Source organism: Nycticebus coucang, chromosome 11, assembly GCF_027406575.1.
Source record: "Nycticebus coucang isolate mNycCou1 chromosome 11, mNycCou1.pri, whole genome shotgun sequence".
In the NCBI taxonomy this organism is placed as follows: Eukaryota; Metazoa; Chordata; class Mammalia; order Primates; family Lorisidae; genus Nycticebus; species Nycticebus coucang.
Window position 1 is genome coordinate 106,548,103 of NC_069790.1, and position 20,349 is coordinate 106,568,451.

General features: G+C 34.7%; 1 protein-coding gene across 6 annotated transcripts in view; it reads right to left on the reverse strand.

Moving 5' to 3' along the window:
- CNOT4 (CCR4-NOT transcription complex subunit 4) overlaps positions 1-20,349 on the reverse strand; it is a 124,126-nt gene that overhangs the window by 49,743 nt on the left and 54,034 nt on the right. For all 6 annotated transcript variants that reach the window (XM_053608961.1, XM_053608959.1, XM_053608960.1 and 3 more), the window contains exons 3-6: positions 10,347-10,544; positions 3,930-4,016; positions 3,086-3,187; positions 2,192-2,317 (exon numbers count right to left, since the gene is read on the reverse strand). In XM_053608961.1, coding sequence (XP_053464936.1) covers positions 2,192-2,317; positions 3,086-3,187; positions 3,930-4,016; positions 10,347-10,544 — 513 coding nt within the window. The remainder of the gene's footprint in view (positions 1-2,191; positions 2,318-3,085; positions 3,188-3,929; positions 4,017-10,346; positions 10,545-20,349) is intronic.

The window sequence follows — 20,349 nt, forward strand, 5'->3', positions numbered from 1 at the left end:
GTAAGCTATCACACTCGGCTAGTTTTTCTATTTTTATTGATTATTATTTTTTTTTTTTTGAGACAGAGTCTCACTATGTCACCCTCGGTAGAGTGCCATGGCGACAGCAACCTCAAACTCTTGGACTTAAGTGATTCTGTTGCTTCAGCCTCCCAAGTAGCTGGGACTATAGAAGCCCACCACAACATCTGGCTATTTTTTGTTGTTGTTGCAGTTGTCATTGTTGCTTTAGCTGCCCCAGGCTGGGTTTCAACCCACCAAAGCCTTGGTGTTCTGTGGCTGGCGCCATAACCACTGTGCTATGGGTGCTGAGCCTAGTTTTTCTATTTTTAGTAGAGATGGGAGTCTCACTCTTGCTCACGCTGGTCTTGAACTCCTGAGCTCAAGCAATCCACCCAATTCTGCCTCCCAGACCACTAGGATTACTGGTGTGAGCCACCATGCCCAGCCTTAAATTATTTTTAAAAATACATTCGGATACAAATTTTACATCTTTAAAACATGAAAAGCCTTCAAAATTCTTTCTGTAATCAATACCTCAGGAGTAATTATGGCTTTCATTAGCCATAAAGAGTTCAACCTGGTATCAAAATGACTCTACCATGGCAGTTCATAAAACAGGTTAAAATCCCACTGCAAAATAGTTACAAAGGACTGTCTGTACATTTTTACTGTTCAATAAAACGTAATTGTTTTTTTCTTTAGAGATAGGGTCTTACTCTGTCACTCAGGATGGAGTACAGGCATATGACCACAGCTCACTGCATCCTTGATCTCCTAGGTTCAAGGGACTGCCTGCATCAGCCTCCTTAGTAGCTAGAACTACAGGCCCATGACAACACACCTAGCTATTTGAAATATATATGTGTGTGTGTGTGTGTGTGTGTATATATATATATTTTTTTTTAAGAGATGGGATCTTGCTGTGTTGCCCAGCCTGGTCTTAAACTCTTGGCCTCAAGCAATCCTCCCCTTTCAGCCTCCAAAAGAGCTGGGATTAGATATGTGAGCCACCACACCCAGTCTAATAAAGCTTTAAATTATTATCAGTTGGGATGTGAAAATTCTTTGACAGAAAATTTCATTGTAACAGAACATGTCAGTAAAGTACATTCTCCACCACTAGTTAGAATTCAGTTTGAAATGGTTCTAACCTTAAATTTCATTCAAAACATTTTTATCCAAAAAACAAAACAAAAAACTTATTGAAGAAATCAGTTAAGTTCTCAAATATCAGATCTCATCGTAACACTGTTTTTTAATCATAAAGACTATAATGTCAAGAAACTCCAGTGCATTTGTTATAATGGGATTTAATCAGTACTAGCTCCAAGTCAAAAAAGGTAATTCATTTTCTTCAACAATCTTCCCTTAAAGGAGCCCCTTCTCTAGTTTGACTTGCAGAACGCAAGGTAGCAATGAATGCCCCCCACCTTCTAAATGAGAAGTATTCCTGAAAACTCCACAACAACAATGTGAAGTTCATCTACAATAGGGAAATGCAGCATTGTGCTTTGGTATAATCCTCGTTTAATATGATGTATGATCAACATTTTTACTTGTAAAGGCATGTTTATACTACAAATTGAAAGGAGACAGGAAAAGAGGAAATGTAGAAGAACATAGAATATTAAGCCTTTGATTCATCCTTTACAGGATAATAACTCAGGGGACACTCTCACTGGGAGAATCAGTTTAATAAAAATGTTAGTTTGTCAGTATTGTTTGATAGAATATTATTTGCTAGCATGCTCTGTAAGAGTAGAGACTGGGCCAACAAAACAATTAATAATTACAGAATCCCACTTAGCTTTCATTTTGTTGACATTCCCCTTAAAGCAGCATTTCCCAAAGTGTTTTCCTAGGTCAAATAAGTTCTGGTTTTACTAGTTGTACCCCCTCCCCCTTAGACATTAGTATATTAAAGCCTTTCAGAAGTCCTAGAGCAATGAAACCTGTTTATTTTCATTAATTTTCAAACTTGGTTGACCACTGACCCATTTTTATTGTAATACTACCCTGCAGAACTGACATTCCATGGAACACTATGTTTAGAAAATGCTACTTTAAAGTAACACTAATTTAAAAAAAAACAAAAAACAAATCCTTAGTTTTTACTATTGCAAATTAAATTTATAAAGAAAAAGTACTCCCTTTTCTATAAAGTTGATAATTCACATGACTTTACTACCTGCATTTCCTCTTTTGTGAAGCTTGCAGCCTCATCCCCCAATTCATGTAGATACATGCAGTCGGGTTTGGGACACTGCATATTCTTTAAGAAGTAACTGCAGTATTTTGTTGTACCTAGAGATGCCTGCGGGAAGAAAAAGGGTAAAGGAAAAGAGGATTCAAAAATGTGAACTGACGCTACATGAGAATTTCATATTTACTGTTTTCACTTCACCTAAAATGAGGCAGAGAGGTATGACAAAACAAGAAGTATGGCTCTGAACACTACAGAAATGAACTGTCACTGGCAGGATTTGTTATAGATGATGCTCATTTGGAAGAACTAAAGAAAACATCTCAGTCTATGGTTTCCAGAACTTAAAATACCCAAATCTTTTCTCTTAATACATCAGGAGAGGAGATAGACAAAAATTTGATTCATGTTATATATGAGTGGTTAGGCACATTAATAAGGCAAATCCTTTTTCTAAATATGCCATCCTTCTTCTATTTATATAAAGCATTGCTTGGTGGGATCTTTCATTAAAATCTGAATCAATAACCAAATATTAGAGTACAAAAAATTAGAACCATTATCTATTTGTGATGAGTAGAATAATGGTTTCATTTTCACAAAATTATTATGTCAAAATGGGAGATTTGTACAGATTATCTCCTAATAATGAGTATGTTTATTCCCACCTAGTAACCCTATCTAAAACAGCAGTAAACAAATTAGTTATCATGGGTTAGTAAGGATACCTAAGACACAATCTTAAAATTAATAGTCTTCAAATTTAATACATACATGCTGTTCTCCTCTACCTACTACATTAATACATAGATTCTCCTTTACCTATTACATCTTACCCTTCCCCCTTAAAAGAAAAAAAAATCAAGAGGATCATATTACCTTAAGTGTTCTGCCATCTACTACCACATTGTTGACACACTGTATGGCTCTGAGAGCATCTTCTGACCGGATGTAGGTAACATAAGCACTGGCACTTGGACCCTAAAGTGAAACATACCATTCCACTGTTAGCAGTTTTAAATTAAACAACTCTTTTAAAAAATTCTTTTACAACCTAAGGAATTCCTACTACTATTGTTAATAAAAATGACAATAATTAGAAGTGGTAGCAGTTGTGATTAAACACTATATTAACTCATTTAAAAGCAATCACACTTAATGAATTTTACCTGATTTTAGGTAGACTGTAACATATGTGAATAAAATACTATCTTTTACTTTTGAGTTTATTATTTTTTAAAGTCATTTGACAGGCTTGTCAGGGTTAAAAAATCTGAAATTTATAGATTAAAAAAAAATCAGATTTAAAGACCCTATGTCATACTATGTTCTGTCAAAAAATAAACGCAATCTACAGGAGTATTGTATGTGCTAATGCCAGCATAACAAAGATGCTGTAATTAAGTTTTCATTATCTAAAAACACTATGAATAAATTAGAAATCACTATTTAATTATCAGATTGCCTGATAACAGACTGAACTCCCCCTCCCCTTTACTCCATCACTAATCTTTACTATTTCCCCCTTATTATTATCAATTCATTAAGTCTTAGGACAAAGGAGCACCAAAACTTCCCCCATCCCACCAACAGAGGTCACTGTGCTACTTAAGTCCATGTCCCCTCAATCTTTCTAATTACAGAAAGCAAATTTTCCTTCTGAATAGCCCAGGTCAAGCCCAGACCATAGAGAGGAAAGGCAAAAATCCCTATAATTAGTTACCTGTGAGCCTGCATATGATGTGCTATTATTGATGACAACTTTATGTATTTTACCAAACTTCCCAAAATATTCTGGTCGTTTTAAAACCTATAAAAGAAGAAGAAATAAGGTATAAACTGTCCCCATTTTCATCAACTTTAGCCTTATAATGGGGACATTCAATATCCCTCTTCAGTAAAAAGAAAATATTAATTTTTAATGTTTTCCAATACACGTGACTACTTCCTAAATGTATTTTGTATAGCTAATCTAAAGGAGATCAAAAGAGTCTAAGTTACTCCTTTTTGACCTGAAGAAGCTGAGATTCACTATGTCTGGTATTACATAGTGATATTACATAGTGATATTATATATTACATAGTCTGAGATTCACTATTACCTACTATGTGTTCTAATATCTATACCAACAATCTGTGAGATCTTACCTTCACAGTACTTTTAAAAACATAACAGATCAAAGGATCTTAACTACATTATCATTAATAAATGATTGTAAGAAAGTAATTCTCAAAACAATGACCAAAATTATGTCTTACAGACAGGGATAGAACTGAAAGAACAGACATAAGTAGAAACTGTTTTCACTCACAAATCTATTGTATATAATATTTGATACACATTAAAATATTATCTATAAGCTACACCCTCAACCTTATATGCTTTATGATTTATCATACATATAGTTTCCTATGCCAATCAATTTTACCATTTCTTAACTGCTTTATTCCCCCCACTCTTTTGTGGTAAATAATAGTTGGAAAACAAATTCTGTATTACCTGGTTAATTCTCAGTGGTTATTTTTCCCCTCATATTTATCTTACCTCCTTTACTTTGGGACAACCATATACATTCTTTTAGCTTCTCTTAGAAACTTAACCTTAGCTAATTTGACTAGTATGTAACTTTATCCTAAAAATATCCCATGGCTGAGTGCAGTGGCTCACACCTGTAATCCCAGTACTTTGGGAGGCTGAGGCAAGAGAATGGCTTGAGGCCAGGAATTTGACACCACCTTGGGCAACACAGCGAGACTCCATCTTGACAAAAAAATTAAAAAACAAAACCAAAAAACCCTCTCCCTCAAAATTACCTTAAAATTAACTTCTCGTCTTAGAATTTACCTTTAGATCTATTGTTCCTGTAAGTTCTCCAAACAGCAAGTTTTCTCTCAATGAACTCTTTCTGTATATACTTGTTCAAGTGTGTGCATAGTATTCCTCTTTCTACTCATATTTAGTAATATTTTCCAACACTTAAAATGCAGCTAAAATGTTTTGCATTTGATAGAATCAAGCTTCATGAAATAGTCTATGGATGGTGTGGCATTAATTCTTAGTCTTCAACGTAATCTATAATTACCCTCATTGTATTTTAGGTTCTTTTAAATATAGGGTTGTGGTGTTTGCTACAGTCAATTTTAATGTACTAGAAGATGAGCTTATTAACACTGGTTTTTAATCTTTTTTTCTATTCAAATCCCTGGAGGGATATATAATACTAATAGTGGCTAATGCAATGACCTTTGGGTTACTCATAACAAAGAATCTGGGTTGAGGATAGGGAAGAGTATAGTTTGAAAATTTTTTCTAACAAATGGAGTTTGGAATTTAGATATTCCAACTTAGCTACCTCTTAAATACCTGCTCCACAGGGTTTAGACTGGTCACAGGTCATCCTGAGTCAGTATCTCCTTTATGTGAATTTACGACAGTAGTTCTCAATGAGGGAAGCACTCAAGAGGGCATTTTTGAGATTTGTGGAAGCTTGTATTAAGGGAATACTTTAAAGTGACTGGGACACACTACTGGCATTCAGTGGACAGGACCCTAGGAATGTCTCATGAGGCTCAGGCTAGCCCTACCCAACAAAGAATCATCCTCCATTACTTTTTAATGTCCTACAAGATGTTTATGAAGTTGAGAAGCATGTTTATAATTAAGTGAACCTAGAAATAAATGCCATATTATATATAAACATGAAATATTTCCTCATTTTGACATTCATTAAATTTACCAAAAAGTAAATAATATGTAATTAAGGGAGGACTACACATACTTTGTTTGAAATTTTACTAAGTTTTTCCAGAAAAAAAATATCACAACATTAGGATTTCATGGTACCTCAGATGCTAATATATACACCTGTAACAATTTACATTTATAGTTGTCATATTCAGTGATTCTATAAACAGATACAAGAACCTTAATACTTTATTATATAGTATAAAATAGTATTTTAAGAACTTGAATACACATACAAACCTAGTAAATGCATACTCAGATCCAGTAGGTATGAGGCAGGGACTGAAAATATGCATTATAACCTCACAGGTGATACTACTGTTACTGGCCCAGAGATCATACCTTGAATAGCAAAGTTCTTGAGTAGCTGTGCTCAAGAACTTAGATGCAGAAATAGCCTTTCCATGTACTTTCCTTTAATTTCTCCTTTATATACTTTTCTCAAATTATGTGTGTAGACAGAGTACATTATCAAGAAATCATTTCCAAAAGGTCAAGGGACGTTATGCCATATTAGTTTTTAAAAAGTGGGCACTGAGTCTGATAAGGTTGAACACCACTGGTTTGTGAAAATAGTACCTTGCCAACATTTGTGTGTAACACCTTCACAGCAACATGAAACTGGTCTATAATGACAGTGACACATCCACATTGCAGCTAGAATAGTATTTTCAAAGCAAAAACCTAGCTATGCCATTTAGTTCATAAGAACATTCAACAGATTTCCATTGCCTTAAAGATGAAGTGCAAACTCCTTAGTATGGTTAGAAAGCCCTCAGGATCCACTTACCTTGACAACCTTATCTCTCACCATTGCACTCTAATCTTCCAGGAAAACAAATCACTTGCAGATCGAGGTCTTTTTCATCCAGAAGCATTTGTACAGTTCCTGTGCCAGAAGCACTTTACCCCAAAGGTAGCAGAGGGGCAATTACCTCCCTCCCTCCCAAGGTCAGGTGCTATCCCCTTGTGCCTTCATAGCCCACAGTACTTCTCATACATACTATTACTTCTGTAAATAAACAGGCACTATCTTGCTTATCCAGTACACGCTAAGGTCTTATTGTAGGTACACAGTAAATGCTTACTGAAAAACTGAACTTAGTATTGAACAGTAACAATTACATGGATATCTATCACTAGGGGGCCTTACAGCAAATGGCTAGTGGTTGATAAGGAACAGACTACCCAGGCAAGGGAAATCCAAAGAATTTTCAGTTTTCACATTAACCTTAACATTCCAGATTCTGCCAGCAAAACTGGGTTCTAGTGAATAAAGTAAAGGATACGGGAAATAGAGCACTCTATGTATCAGCACATTACCTAAATACTCAATGTCATGTATTTACTTGACAGTGGACCAGTTTTAGTACCAACAGACTATAAGAGGCTATCTGACAGATTTATCAATGTCCAGTGGTATGCCTAATGACTAAAATGCACTGCTGTATACTCTTTGGAAACACAGTCAAGTATTCATGGACGCTACAGAGAAGAACAAAAACTTGGTAATCAGATGAACAGAAGAGTGAACAAATGGAATGGATGGAGGAACAACTGGCCAATTATCAGTAAACACTGGAAAAGGAGCTCTAAGACCACAGGCAAGTCACTCAACTTCCCTTTGCCTTAGTTTCTTATTTGTAAAATGTTATCTCTTTTAGTTCTTCAAACAAGCCGTTCTCTTGAGCTACCACACATACCTGGGAAACTCTTGTCCTTATATGCTACCTAGCTAACACCTATTAATTCTTTAAGCCTATCCTAATTATCCTTCCTCAGAGAGCCTTTTTGTGAATCTCCACACTAGTTAAGTACTAAACTGTTATGTTCCTAAAGGGCTGTGTACTTCCCTTTTTATAAATGCTCAGCATACATGTAAACATTGCAATTTTGTCTTTTCCATTAGTCTGTAAGCCTGTTAAGGGTAACGACTGTGTGCTTGCTAACTACTTTATTTCCAACATCAATGTGCCTAATATATAGTCAAGAATATATGTATATGTGTGTGTGTATGTATTCAAGAATTTTCAGAATAAATGAATTAAGTTCCTACAAATCTATAATTTTAGGACTTAGAAGACAATGATCAGTACTCTAATCATTGACTCTAATTACCATGTCTTCTAAGACAGTTTTTTTTCCATTGACCAATAAATGAATATACATTTGACAATTAATCTTGGTATGAAGTTTTCTGATGCACAAAAATTATTTTCAAACTAAACCTTAATTATTCTTAAATTTCCCCCCACTTTTTTTAACCCGGATTTAGTCAAGTAGTGAACAGTTCATTATCCAAAAGATAAATAAACTAAAGGGATCATCTTTGGCTTGAAAGAAACACTAATAATTTGAAAATCCTTTTGTGTTTTTGGTGACATCAACTGTAAGTTTTCCAAAAACTGAAAATGCTATCTAGAGAAATTAAGCAAATTTTAAAAGATATTTAGAAGTGACAGTATTTAATAAAAAGCAGAACACCTGTCTCTGGTCTTCCTAAGCTTTCAAGAGAAACAATTGATAGCAGCCAATGTTTAAGAACATTCACTGTCCTTCTTGCCGAGCAAAGTGATTTAAAAAGTATAAAACTAGTTGAGTGATATTTTTTAGATCTACTTAGACATATGATAAAGTACTTTTCTCATTAGTCACCACCTAGATTAATTTCCTTCTGTATAATAGTTCTTCAGATTAATCTTATGAGAGTTACTTGAAATGGAAGAAATCTCTGCAAGTAAATAAAAATGTATAAATCATAGACACAAAACAAGAGGTAGGAAACCTATAATCCAAAAACAAAGTTAGTCTATGGCTTAATTTCATCCAGCTCTTTGGTGCTGCTCCATAAGCCTCTAGTACTAGCTGACCAGACCCAAGATGTAGCTACAAAAACAAGTATACTTATATCCAAGAGCTCTCAAATCAAGAGAAAAGTTCATTTTCAATAAGGCAAAAAGTAAAAGCTTTGGAAAGACTAAAGTAGATTCTAATCAACAGGATTAGAAGGAATAAATAGAGTTGAGAGAGATAGAAGAGTTAGAACAAAGTTGAGGTAGTGCTCAAGGAGCTGGTCAAGATAAGATAGGATTCTGCCTTTCTAGGGAGTAACCAGAAGGGAAAACTGGCTGCTGAAGTTGGGTCACAGGCCTAAAATGAGCTTCCTTCTTAACATTTCTTATTGAAGAAGTCTTTTTCTGTATAAACTTTATACTGCCTTTGGAAAGAATCTGGTCTCCTGAGTATCACATAACCCACCACTGCCAGCATCCTTGGACCTAGGTCCTAGTAATTCTTAGGTTGCCTCCATGTTTATCGTCCATGGTAGATCCTTCTTCATAACAAATCCCTGGCATTCGCCTCTATTGATTTTGAAGCCTTTACAGTAAACTCATCATAAAACAGATATTATCCTCCATAAAGTTCCTCTTCCTGGGCCATTAGTATGCTTAGCCAAGTATGAAGGTTCCTACCTCCTCAAGCATATTCACTACGACCCTGCCTCTGATTGGTACCATGACAAACATTACTTTAAACCCTTTTCTTTAAACATTCTTCTACTTTAAATATTACTTTAAACCCAAGCAAGTACTTTTGGAAGATCCCTAAAATCTAGCTCTCTCCTACTTAAGTAAACATTCTAGCTGACAAAAAAAGCTTCTATATGCCTTCCCAAAAATCTAGTCAGCACCTCATGATATATCTCAAAGTAAAAACTAGCAGATGCATATCCAAGGGTCTCAAGGAATGTATGAGTTCTAAATTAATAAGGTTGGTAGTGGAAGTAGAGAAAAAGAAGTAGTAAACAAAAAGGTTAAAATCTCCCCTGCCCCAAAATGATGACAAAGAACTCTGTACTTTATTTCACTTCATCTGTCTCTCCCTTTTCCCTCCAAACTGGTTTAGAATAAACAAATAAAGAATTATGATGATACAGCATAGCAACAGTTCTGAAAAAGCAAGAATTACTACTTTGGCAGGTTACTATGATCTCTAGTGGGTTCAAGAAACTGCATCTCCATTGTTGGTCTTTATACAGCTACAGAAAAGAGGAAAGAAATAGAATATTCATGTCACATGGTAAGTCTTAATAGCAAGAGAATCATTACTCAACTGTCACAGACCATTAGCATTAAAGAGGACTTTAGAAGTCTGTTTCAACTCCTTAGTTTTACAACTGAAGAAACTGAGGCCAAGAAAGGTTAAGACACTTGCCAAAGATCAGAACTAGTCATTAGTTTTCAGCAATTATTAAAAAGTCATTTCTTATTTTCTCCTAAGATTTAACATTTTCAGAGGACTCTGACAGTTAAGCAAGGGCAACTGTTTATTTCCAAATAAATTAAGCAAATGGGAAAAATATCAAGATGACAAAGAAAACAGAAGAGGACTTACCTCAGGGTCTGCTAGGCGCTGAGACAGACCTACAACAAAGACGAGGTTTTTTTGCACAACACGTACACTAGCCAAATGTTTGCGATTTTCTGATATTTTCTGTTTTCTCTCATTTTGTTTCTGTTTTTTCTCATTCTTTATCCTTTGCAGTTCTTCCTGGGAGAGTGGTTTATAAACTGCTGGGTCTTCTGGATATGGCTTTAGGCATAAAACAAACAGAGTTTAGTATTAAATAAATTAATAAAAAACCTGCTTTAACAACACTTAACCAGATGGCACATTCATGATTATTTGTTACATTATCCCTTTTTCTCAACTTTAATTAATTAAAAATATTTTTTATTTAATAAAAGGTAAATGTTGAAATAGTTCTAAAAATATTTAATTTTGGGAGCTTAGTAGGGACTGCCTTCAGCGCTAAAAATTAACATAAAAGGTGCTTAGACAAAAACAATAATAAAAACTTACACGTAACAGACACAAAAACAGCAAACCAATCTTGGTATTCTTGAAGGTACCCAACATGATTTATGGGAAGAGTAAGCTTCTAAGGTGTTATGTACGAGGTAAACAGTGTTAGGTTCTCTCATCTAAATATGGGTTTTACATAGTATGATCAACAAATATTTAATGAAAACTTACTCCATGCTAGAAGATTAATGAGGTTATATATTGCTGATATAAGAGGAAGAGAGATGGGCAAATAAGTAAGAATATACAAATATTCTCACTCAGGAGTTTGAATTTAGGTTCAACACTTCCTAGCCATTTGACCTTAGTCAAATTAATGAAACTATGCCTTAGTATCCTCATGGTTAAAAGAAAATAATCTTAAAGGCTAGTGTGAAGATAAAAATAACACCATAAAGCAATTATTGTTCCTAGAATACAGTTATCCCTTAACAAACACCATTGATTTCATTTGTTATATATCTTTATCTTCTTCTCACCATTATGATATCATTTTCATTTCTAAGACCTGTGGAGTCAGAGCAGCTGGCTTTGAACTCTAGTTCACCCTTTACCATCTATTGGACATTTTGGCTAAGTTGTTGTGACCTTCCTGCCTCAGTCTTCTCATCTATAAGATGGAAATTTCAGTATTTTATTTAGAGGGTTTCAGTGAGAATTAAAATAATATACTTACAATGTGATTAAAACCATGTCTTGCACTTAAGCATTCAAAAAGTCAGTTACTACTACTAATAATAATAAATACTGTTAATGATAAGTGGAAGATGAATTACATTAAATACAGTGATATTTAAAGCTAGATAAAAAGAGATTCCAAAAATGGGAAATACAACTGGGTAGGAATTGTACCTATCAGAATTTAAGAGTGGGAAAGAGCAGAAACAGTGCCAACAAGAAGAAAAGGGAAAAAAAGAAGAGTGAAAGAATTCCATAAGCCTGAAACCTTGTTCTCCCTTTAATGTAGAGTTACTTTCATATCTTTACATGTAAGTAAAAAATAAAAGCCAATAAAAGCTCTTTAACTTGTGAACTTACAGGACTAATGCTAAAGGCAATTAAGAGAATGTGATACCACTTTATATTCCTTGACTTCTTCTATTATCTATCCTAAGGACACCTATTCTTTCTCATTTATGCCCATTTTTAACTTTAACTTCCTGTTTTATAAGAAAACCTTACACTCTTCATAGTTTACCCTTACCATCAATGAACTGGACCTAGTTACCTAAAAAAGTTTTTTTTTTTTTTGAGACAGAGTCTTACTTACTCACCCTGGGTTCGAGTGCCGTAGCATCATAGCTCACGGCAACCTCAAACTCTTGAGCTCAAGCAATTCTCTTGCCTCATGAGTAGCTGGGACTACAGGCACCCACCACAATGCCCAGCTATTTTTTTTAGAGATGAGGTCTTGCTCTTGTTCAGGCTGGTCTCGAACTCCTGAGCTCAGGCAATCCACCTGCCTGGGCCTCCCAGAGTGCTGGGATTACAGGCATGAGCCACTGCGCCCAGCCTCTGGCATACTTCTCAATGGTGCTATAGGATATAAGCACCATACTATTCAATTTGAATCTGAATTTCTTAGCTAATTGGTCTTATTTGGCATACTTTAACTTACTTGTGACTGGAAGACAAGACAAAATAGATGACTCAGTATTTTACCTGACTTTTGTAAAGTTCAAAAATAAATACATGCCAACACCAAGCCACTCTCTAGAATTAGAAATCTGCTACTGTTAATGGGCTAAAAAAACAACTCACCAAAAAACAAAAATGAACAAAACCCCTTACATTTCTGGATTAAAATATAAATTACCTTTTACATTTTAATTTAAGGAATCAAATGTTTAAAGACTATTAAAGTATGTTCAGTTCCTCAATTATATAAAACTTCCTCATGTAAGTTTTTCCTCAATGCTTCCTTTCAAAACTTCTTATTCACTTTCTTCTCTATTTATTTTGTATACTTACATTAATCATCTTTATCAAATCTTATTCTGTCTGCCTTGATAATTTTAATACCTTGACATTACTTGGAGCCATAAAGACACAGACATCAAACTTACATATCAAGAATAAAAAGTATAGGCCAGTGTGGCACCTGTGGCTCAGTGAGTAGGGCGCCAGCCCCATATACCAAGGGTGGTGGGTTCGAACCCAGCCCTAGCCAAACTGCAACAAAAAATAACCAGGTGTAAGTGGCAGGTGCCTGTAGTCCCAGCTACTCAGCAGACTGAGACAAGAGAATGGCCTAAGCCCAAGAGCTGGAAGTGCTGTGAGCTGTGATGCCACAGCACTCTACCAAGGGCGACGAAATGAGACCCTGTCTCTTAAAAAAAAAAAAAAAAAAGAAAAAAAGAAAAGTATAGATTAGGTGCGGTGGCTCATGCCTATAACCCTAAGCACTCTGGGAGGCCAAGCCAGGTGGATTGCTTGAGCTCACAAGTTCAAGACCAGCCTGAGCAAAAGAGAGACCCTGTCTCTAATAAAAAATAGAAAAACTAAGGCAAAAGGATCGCTTGAGCCCAAGTTGGAGGTTGCTGTGATCTATGACTCTATGGTACTCTATCCAAGGTTAACAGCTTGAGACTCTGTCACAAAAAAAAAAAAAAAAAAAGAATGAAAAGTATAAAAATAAACTACATACTAATTAAAATACTTTCCTATAAGAGCACTTAAATTTTTTATTTATACATAGTAAAGCTGTTTTTTACCTCTGGATCTCAGGGTAACCTCTTTTGAAATGAAAGCAGTTGCTCTTCACTAATGTTTATAATGACAATTATCCACTCCCTAGAAGGATCAAACAAATAGATTGCTCCTAGTTTTGTTTCAAAGTGTGGTCTATGCACTCCATTCGACCAGTCGATAGCAAGAACAGTATAAAAATCAAGAATAAGCAACGGAAAATTCTCATAGGAATATGATGCTATCCTACCATTCAAGTATATCATCATTATCAGTGGACTCTGCAGAATATGAGGCATGAATAATAATAGGGCTCTTTATCAGTCTTTAACAGATTGGCAGGAAAGGAAAAAAAAAGAAAAATCTGGTTCCTTATCACAGTGTGAGAATCAATAAGGTAACTTTTCTGGGACTCAGATTGTTCTAAGAACAGGTGGGATTTCACAAACATTCTAAGATTTTTTTGTTAGCATTCTCTGATAGTATGAAATCCTGATTAAAGCTGAAGCAAAGTAAGGTAAAACCAAAAAACGCATAAATATCAAACTAATGGAAAGTGACAAGTAAAAAAAATTAGGCTGCAATATAACCTTTTTTCAAATATATTATTGATGCACCACCGTGTTGAGTTTCTAACACTGAATTACACTATTATCCTAGTCTTTTTAAAAATGCTAATCCTAGTCTTTTTCCTGCCTATGGAAATATACTTTCATCAGGCTTCAAAGTCAACTTTGTTGGAATATAACTGCTGTATTACACAAGATACACCAAACACAAACACCACGGAACAGTGAAACAAATTATTTTACTCCAATTTACCCTCTAAATATATCTTATTTCAATAGTTTAAAGGAAGTTACAGGTACTAGCTTTTCAATCTTAACATCTGAAAAATTTTAAATATACTAGTTTAATCTGACCATACATAGCAAATACACAATCAAAGGCTTATTAGCCTAACTTGTGCAGAAGTTTCATTTTAAAGTTGGAAAAGCTCACATCCATAACAGTTCCTCCTCTGTGACCATTCCTTCTCTATATACATCATCACATATATCTACTATATAAACCCAAACTCAGAACATCAATGAACTGACACAATGAAATGAAGAAAGGCAGTGGACTGTGTACAGATGGAAGATGAAGAAATCTAATTTGAATAACTGCAGTGAACAAGACCCACAAAGCTAGCAATGCAGTACTAATAATGAATAAAAAGAAAAATATACCTGGTCAACTGTTTTACTGAAACACGTTAAATTTCTAGGAATATAATAGCAAATGAAGTATTATAAGCAGATAACTTTGCTTTAAAAGTACTATTGTGTTTTATACAAATAACTATTTTAAATTGCACATGAACTTTATGAAAACCCTGTATATCAAACTAATGCCAAATAGGTTGCCAGTAGAGATGCACTTAGATATATCACTGCTTTAATAGAATTTATCTGGCAATAAGTTGCCAAGTTACTAATTAACAGGGTTTGTAGTTTTTACTACAATCATTTAATTTCTTCCCTATGTGTAGTTAGGTTTCCACTTTTTTTCCAAATGCTACTTACATGTCTTTTTTTTTATTAGACTTGCCAAAACTTTATTTTATTGATCTTTTCAGAGAACCAGCTCTATTACTAAAAAACTTTTTTTTTTCTATTTCACTAATTCTGCTTATTTCTTGTCTTTCACTTTTTCTGATTTAGAAATAAGTTCATTTCTTTTTTTGTTTTCTAATAAATTCACAGCTTTAATTTTTCTTCTACATTCCAGTTTGGTCTCATTCCATATGTTTGGAGAAGTCATGTTCTAACTATTGATTCAAAATAATTTGTAATTTTCATTCTGATCTTTTTAAACCAAGAGTTATTTTATTTTACAGTTAGATGAACTTTTTAACATCCTTTGGCTGTTAATATCTAATTTTATTATACTATTTTTGAGGCTTTCTGATAATGGTGAAAGACTCTCTTACTAAAGTCAATTAGCAACAAATAGGAGGAAAGAGGCAAATGAGAGGAAAGAGGCAGCATTCAAAGCCCAAAGTGTCTTTGGCAAAGCTGGTCCCAGGTTAAGAAGAGACCCAGCCCACTCTCCAAAGGTAATCTCAGGACAAAAAAAAACAACCCAAACTTGTAGAGAGGTCAAAATAAGGTAAGATAAAAAGCAAAGAGGATGGGGGAAACCATCCTTGAAAAATTACTGCAGCCAGCCCTAGCGAAAAATCATGCCCTGAAGATGTACAGCTTGGCCAGACCAAAGACCTTGAGGCATGCAGCATCCCTAATGCAATGTTTAAGGGATCTAGAAGAAGGCAACACCATTCTTTTGGGGAATGTACAAGGTGTCTCAAAAGTTGCCGTACATAAAGGAAAATGGGAGATTGTAGCTACTGTACCTTTATTTACAAAATATTCATTATAAAATTTTATGAAATACTCTCCATGTGTTGGCCACATCCTTCTACATACACGAGTCTCTCCCACTCAAGGAGAACACATTCCAAGATATCTGTCACTATGCACTTTTCCTATGTATTGAGACTTTTGGAACACTCTGTACAAAAAAACTTTTTCAATGACAATGACTTTCAGGAAGCAGGCACATAAATCTAAGCACATAAAAAAAATAAACAGTATGAATAACAACCAGCATAGACTTCAGCTACTAGAATTACAGAACAAATATTTTAAAATGTCTGTTTTAAAAATATGTATAGAAAAAATTAGCCAGATATAGTAGCAGGCTCCTGTAGTCCCAGCTGCTTGGGAGGCTGAGACAGGAGGATCATTTGAGCCCAGGAGTTTAAGACTGCGGTGAGATATGATGACACCATTGCACCCTACCTAGGGAAACAGATCATGACTCTGCTGGGGGGTGAGGGTGAAGAAAAAGAGGGAGGGAGGGAGGAAGGGAGGGAGGAAGGAAGAGAGGAAGGAAGGAAGGAGTGATAAACTTGAAAATATCTGCAGGGTATAAGAAATATATTTTAAAATATCATAGCAAGTAGGAAAAAAGAGCAGACATTTATTTCTTCTAGAAAACATAAAACCAATTGCTAAAAACTCAATGGACAGATGAAGCAGCAGACTGGATTCAAATAATAAACTCTTCACACATGAAGACAGATCAGAAGGAACACATTAAGGAGAAGGTAGAAAATACAGAAAAGAGATTAAAAGACCCGGGAGACAGTAAAAAGATCTGAAAAATATTTAGTCAGAGTCCTAGAAGAAAGGAAAAAAAGATAATAATATCTGAAGAAATAATGGCTTTTTTTCTAGAACTAAGAAAACTTAGCAGCCCACAGATCTAAAAAGTTCTAAAACCCTAAGCAGAAGAAATTTTTTAAAATACACAAGTGTACTTTTTGGAATTGGCTAATATTTCCACTGAGACCTAAAAATTTTTGTGATTACGACTCTTGTAGTTTAAGTTGTGTACAAAGTTATACGCACACACATACACACATTGCTGAGTTATTAAAATTCTCCATTTCTGCTTTATTGTTTGCTTTATCTGTCAATTTATAAAATACAGAAGTTGATTAGGAATATTAGCGCCAGTTTACCTTGGTATTTATAACACCTCAATGTATTAATACTTCAAGACTCTGTGAACCTTTTATCAGCAAGAAAAATTCCTTTTCATTCTTTTAAAATGTGATCTTGAGTTTTATTATGACTAATATTAGTATTATTAAATCTTCTTTCCTATTCTTTCCATTTGCCCATAAAATCTTTTTTCCCTTGTTCCATTGATATGTTTCTTGTATATGCATGCTCCCAGTCTATGAGTTCTACAACTTTTATCAGGAAAAAGAACAGTCCTCCATTTCCTTCTTCCTCCACACCAGCTGTCTCTCCCTAGAAATAATTAAGTTGGCTCTTTTAGACGATTCTTTGTTATTTACTATCATATCTCTAAATAACTTGTTTGCATTACTACTCTTCGGTTTTTTCAGTCTTTGATATTATGTTATGCAAGTTGAAGATTTAGGTCTCTTAGCCTCCCTCCCCACACACCCCAAGTCTACTTTCTAACCTATCCTAACTTTTGGTGGGGCCAATATTCAGTATTATCCAAAAGTCAGAATGAATAGAATAGTCATCAAAATTTGAAGAGGCTAAGTCAAGTAACATTTACAGGGCAAAATACCACAAAGAGGGAGTTAGCCCAAATGGAATTCCAAAAGTAAACATAGAGAAATACTGTGGTAGCTAGTTTTCACAGGTGGCTTTCCAACGAAGACATCTCAGAGTTCACACCAATAATGAATTTGGGGAATAAATAAAAAAGAATATCAATTACATGCAAAATCATTCAGGAGATAGAGAATTAGGAAACATCATTTCTCAACTCCTTTTATGAGGCTGGTATTACTTTGATAATAAATCCAAAAACAATACAAAGCTTTGATAACAGATCTCAAAACAATACAAAGGACAACTACAAATAAACACCCTTCTAGCACAGACACAAAAATCTTTTGAAAATATTGCCCAATTGAATAAAAAGAATAATACACCATATCAAGTAGGGTTCCCCCCCCACCTAAAAGTTGTTTCAGAAATTAACATAAATCACCATTTCAACAGAATGAAGAAGAAAAAATATGACTACCTAAATAGAAGTAAAACAATGTATTTGACAAAATTCAAAACCCATTCACAGTAAAATCTCTCAATAAATTAGAAATGAAAGAAAACTTCCTTGACCTGGAAAAGACCATCCTCAGCAAAAAAAAAAAAAAAAAAAAGTACAGCCAATACTTAATGGCAAAATACTCAACACCTTCCTGCTAAAATTGAGAACAAAGACATCTTTCTTATCATTGCTTTTCAGTATTATATTGGAGGAGTTACCAGTGCAGTAAAGCAAAAACAAAATTAAAAAGCATAGAGATTAGAAAGGAAGGAGTGAAACTGCCTTTATCCACAGAAGACATAATGAGCATCTATGCAGAAAATCCTAAGGAATCTTTGGGTTTTTTTGAGGGGGGGATTGAGGGGGCAGGGCCTTACTCTGTCCCCCAGACAGGGCTTGATCTTGACCCCTCTTGGGCTCAAGCAAAATCCTCTCCTATCAGCCTCCAGAGTGGTTGCCAACTACAGGTGTATACTGCCACGCTGGGTTAGTAGTTTTCATGTTTTTACAGACAGGGTTCCACTGGTTTCAAACATCCTTACCAGTGGACTTTTATCCAAACACCAGGGTTCCACTGGTTTCAAGCAATCCTCTTGCCTCAGCCTCCCAAAGCACTGGGAGGGATTATAGACACAAGGCCACTGTACCATGCCCTAAGGAATCTATTTAACAAGACTGTAGGTCAATATACAAAGAACTAGAAAATGAAAATTTTAAATGCAGATAAACTTAACAAAACATTCTATACTACACTCTGTATACTAGAAACTAAAAAACAGTGCTAAAAATTTTTTAGAACCTAGAAAAATTGTAAGATATATTATTTATTAACTGAAGGAATCAACATTTTTCAGATGTCATTTTCATTTAAAATAATCTATATATTTGGCTGGGTGCGGTGGCTCATGCCTGTAATCCTAGTACTCTGGGATGCAGAGACGGCTAGATTGCCTGAGCTCAGGTGGTCAAGACCAGCCTGAGCAAGTACAAGACCCCATTTCTACTAAAAACAGAAAAAACTAGCTGGGTGTAGTGGCAGGCACCTGTAGTCCCAGTTACTTGGGGGTGTTGAGGAAAGAGGACTGCTCAAGCCCAAGAGTTTGAGGTTGCTATGAGCTATGACGCCACAGCACTCTACCCAGGGTGACAAAGTGAGATTCTGTCTCAAAATAACAAAACAAAATAAAATAAAATAAAATGTTCTATATAGTTAAGGAAATCTTAACCAAAATCCCAGTAAGCCAGTGGTTCTCAACCTTCCTAATGCCGCAACCCTTTAATATAGTTCCTCATGTTGTGGTGACCCCCAACCATAAAATTATTTTTGTTGCTACTTCATAACTGTAATTTTGTTATTGTTATGAATTGTAATGTAAATATCTGATATGCAGGATGATCGTAGGCAACCCCTGTGAAAGGGTCATCAGACCCCCCCAAAGGGGTTGTGACCCACAGGTTGAGAACTGCTGCAGTAGGCTTTTTATAGAAACTGAAAAATTGATTTAAAAATTTATTTGCAAATGCTAAGGACTTAGAATACCCTAAATAAATTCTAATAAGAGTAAAATGTTGAAAAACTTATGCCAGATTTTAAAACTTACAGTAATCAAGACAATGTGGTACTGGCATAAGGACAGATATAATCATCAATGGACAGAATACAGACTCAAGAAATATATTACATTAATATATTTATTAAATATATTAAATATTAAATTTTAAGATATTAAAAATATTACATTAATGGGTAACTGATTTTCAAGAAGAGATTCCTGAATCAATTTTCTACAAATGCTGCTGCAACAATAGATTACCTGTATAGAAAAAAATAAATCTAAGCTCCTCCCTTAAATGTGAGCTACTGTAGCGTAACATGATTATTTTTTCTTTTCTGTACAACTTTGTTTACCCCAAAGTTTATTGTCTGATAATGTTTTTTTTTTTTTTTTTTGTTAGTGGTAAGATAGGATTTTTATTATAAGTTATAAAGGAATACAGAAGTAGTAAAAAGCACCAGAGCTGGAAGGGGGAAAGCCTGATAATGTTTTTAAGTGTTTATCACTAATTCAATCACTGAATCTCTTCCAATTTTCAAAGTGGCCTCACAAGGCTTTTCACTTTTGAAACACCAAGTATTCCTTCACTTTTATCTTCTTACAGAAATCTCTTTTGGAGCTTTCTGATGTATTGCATTTGA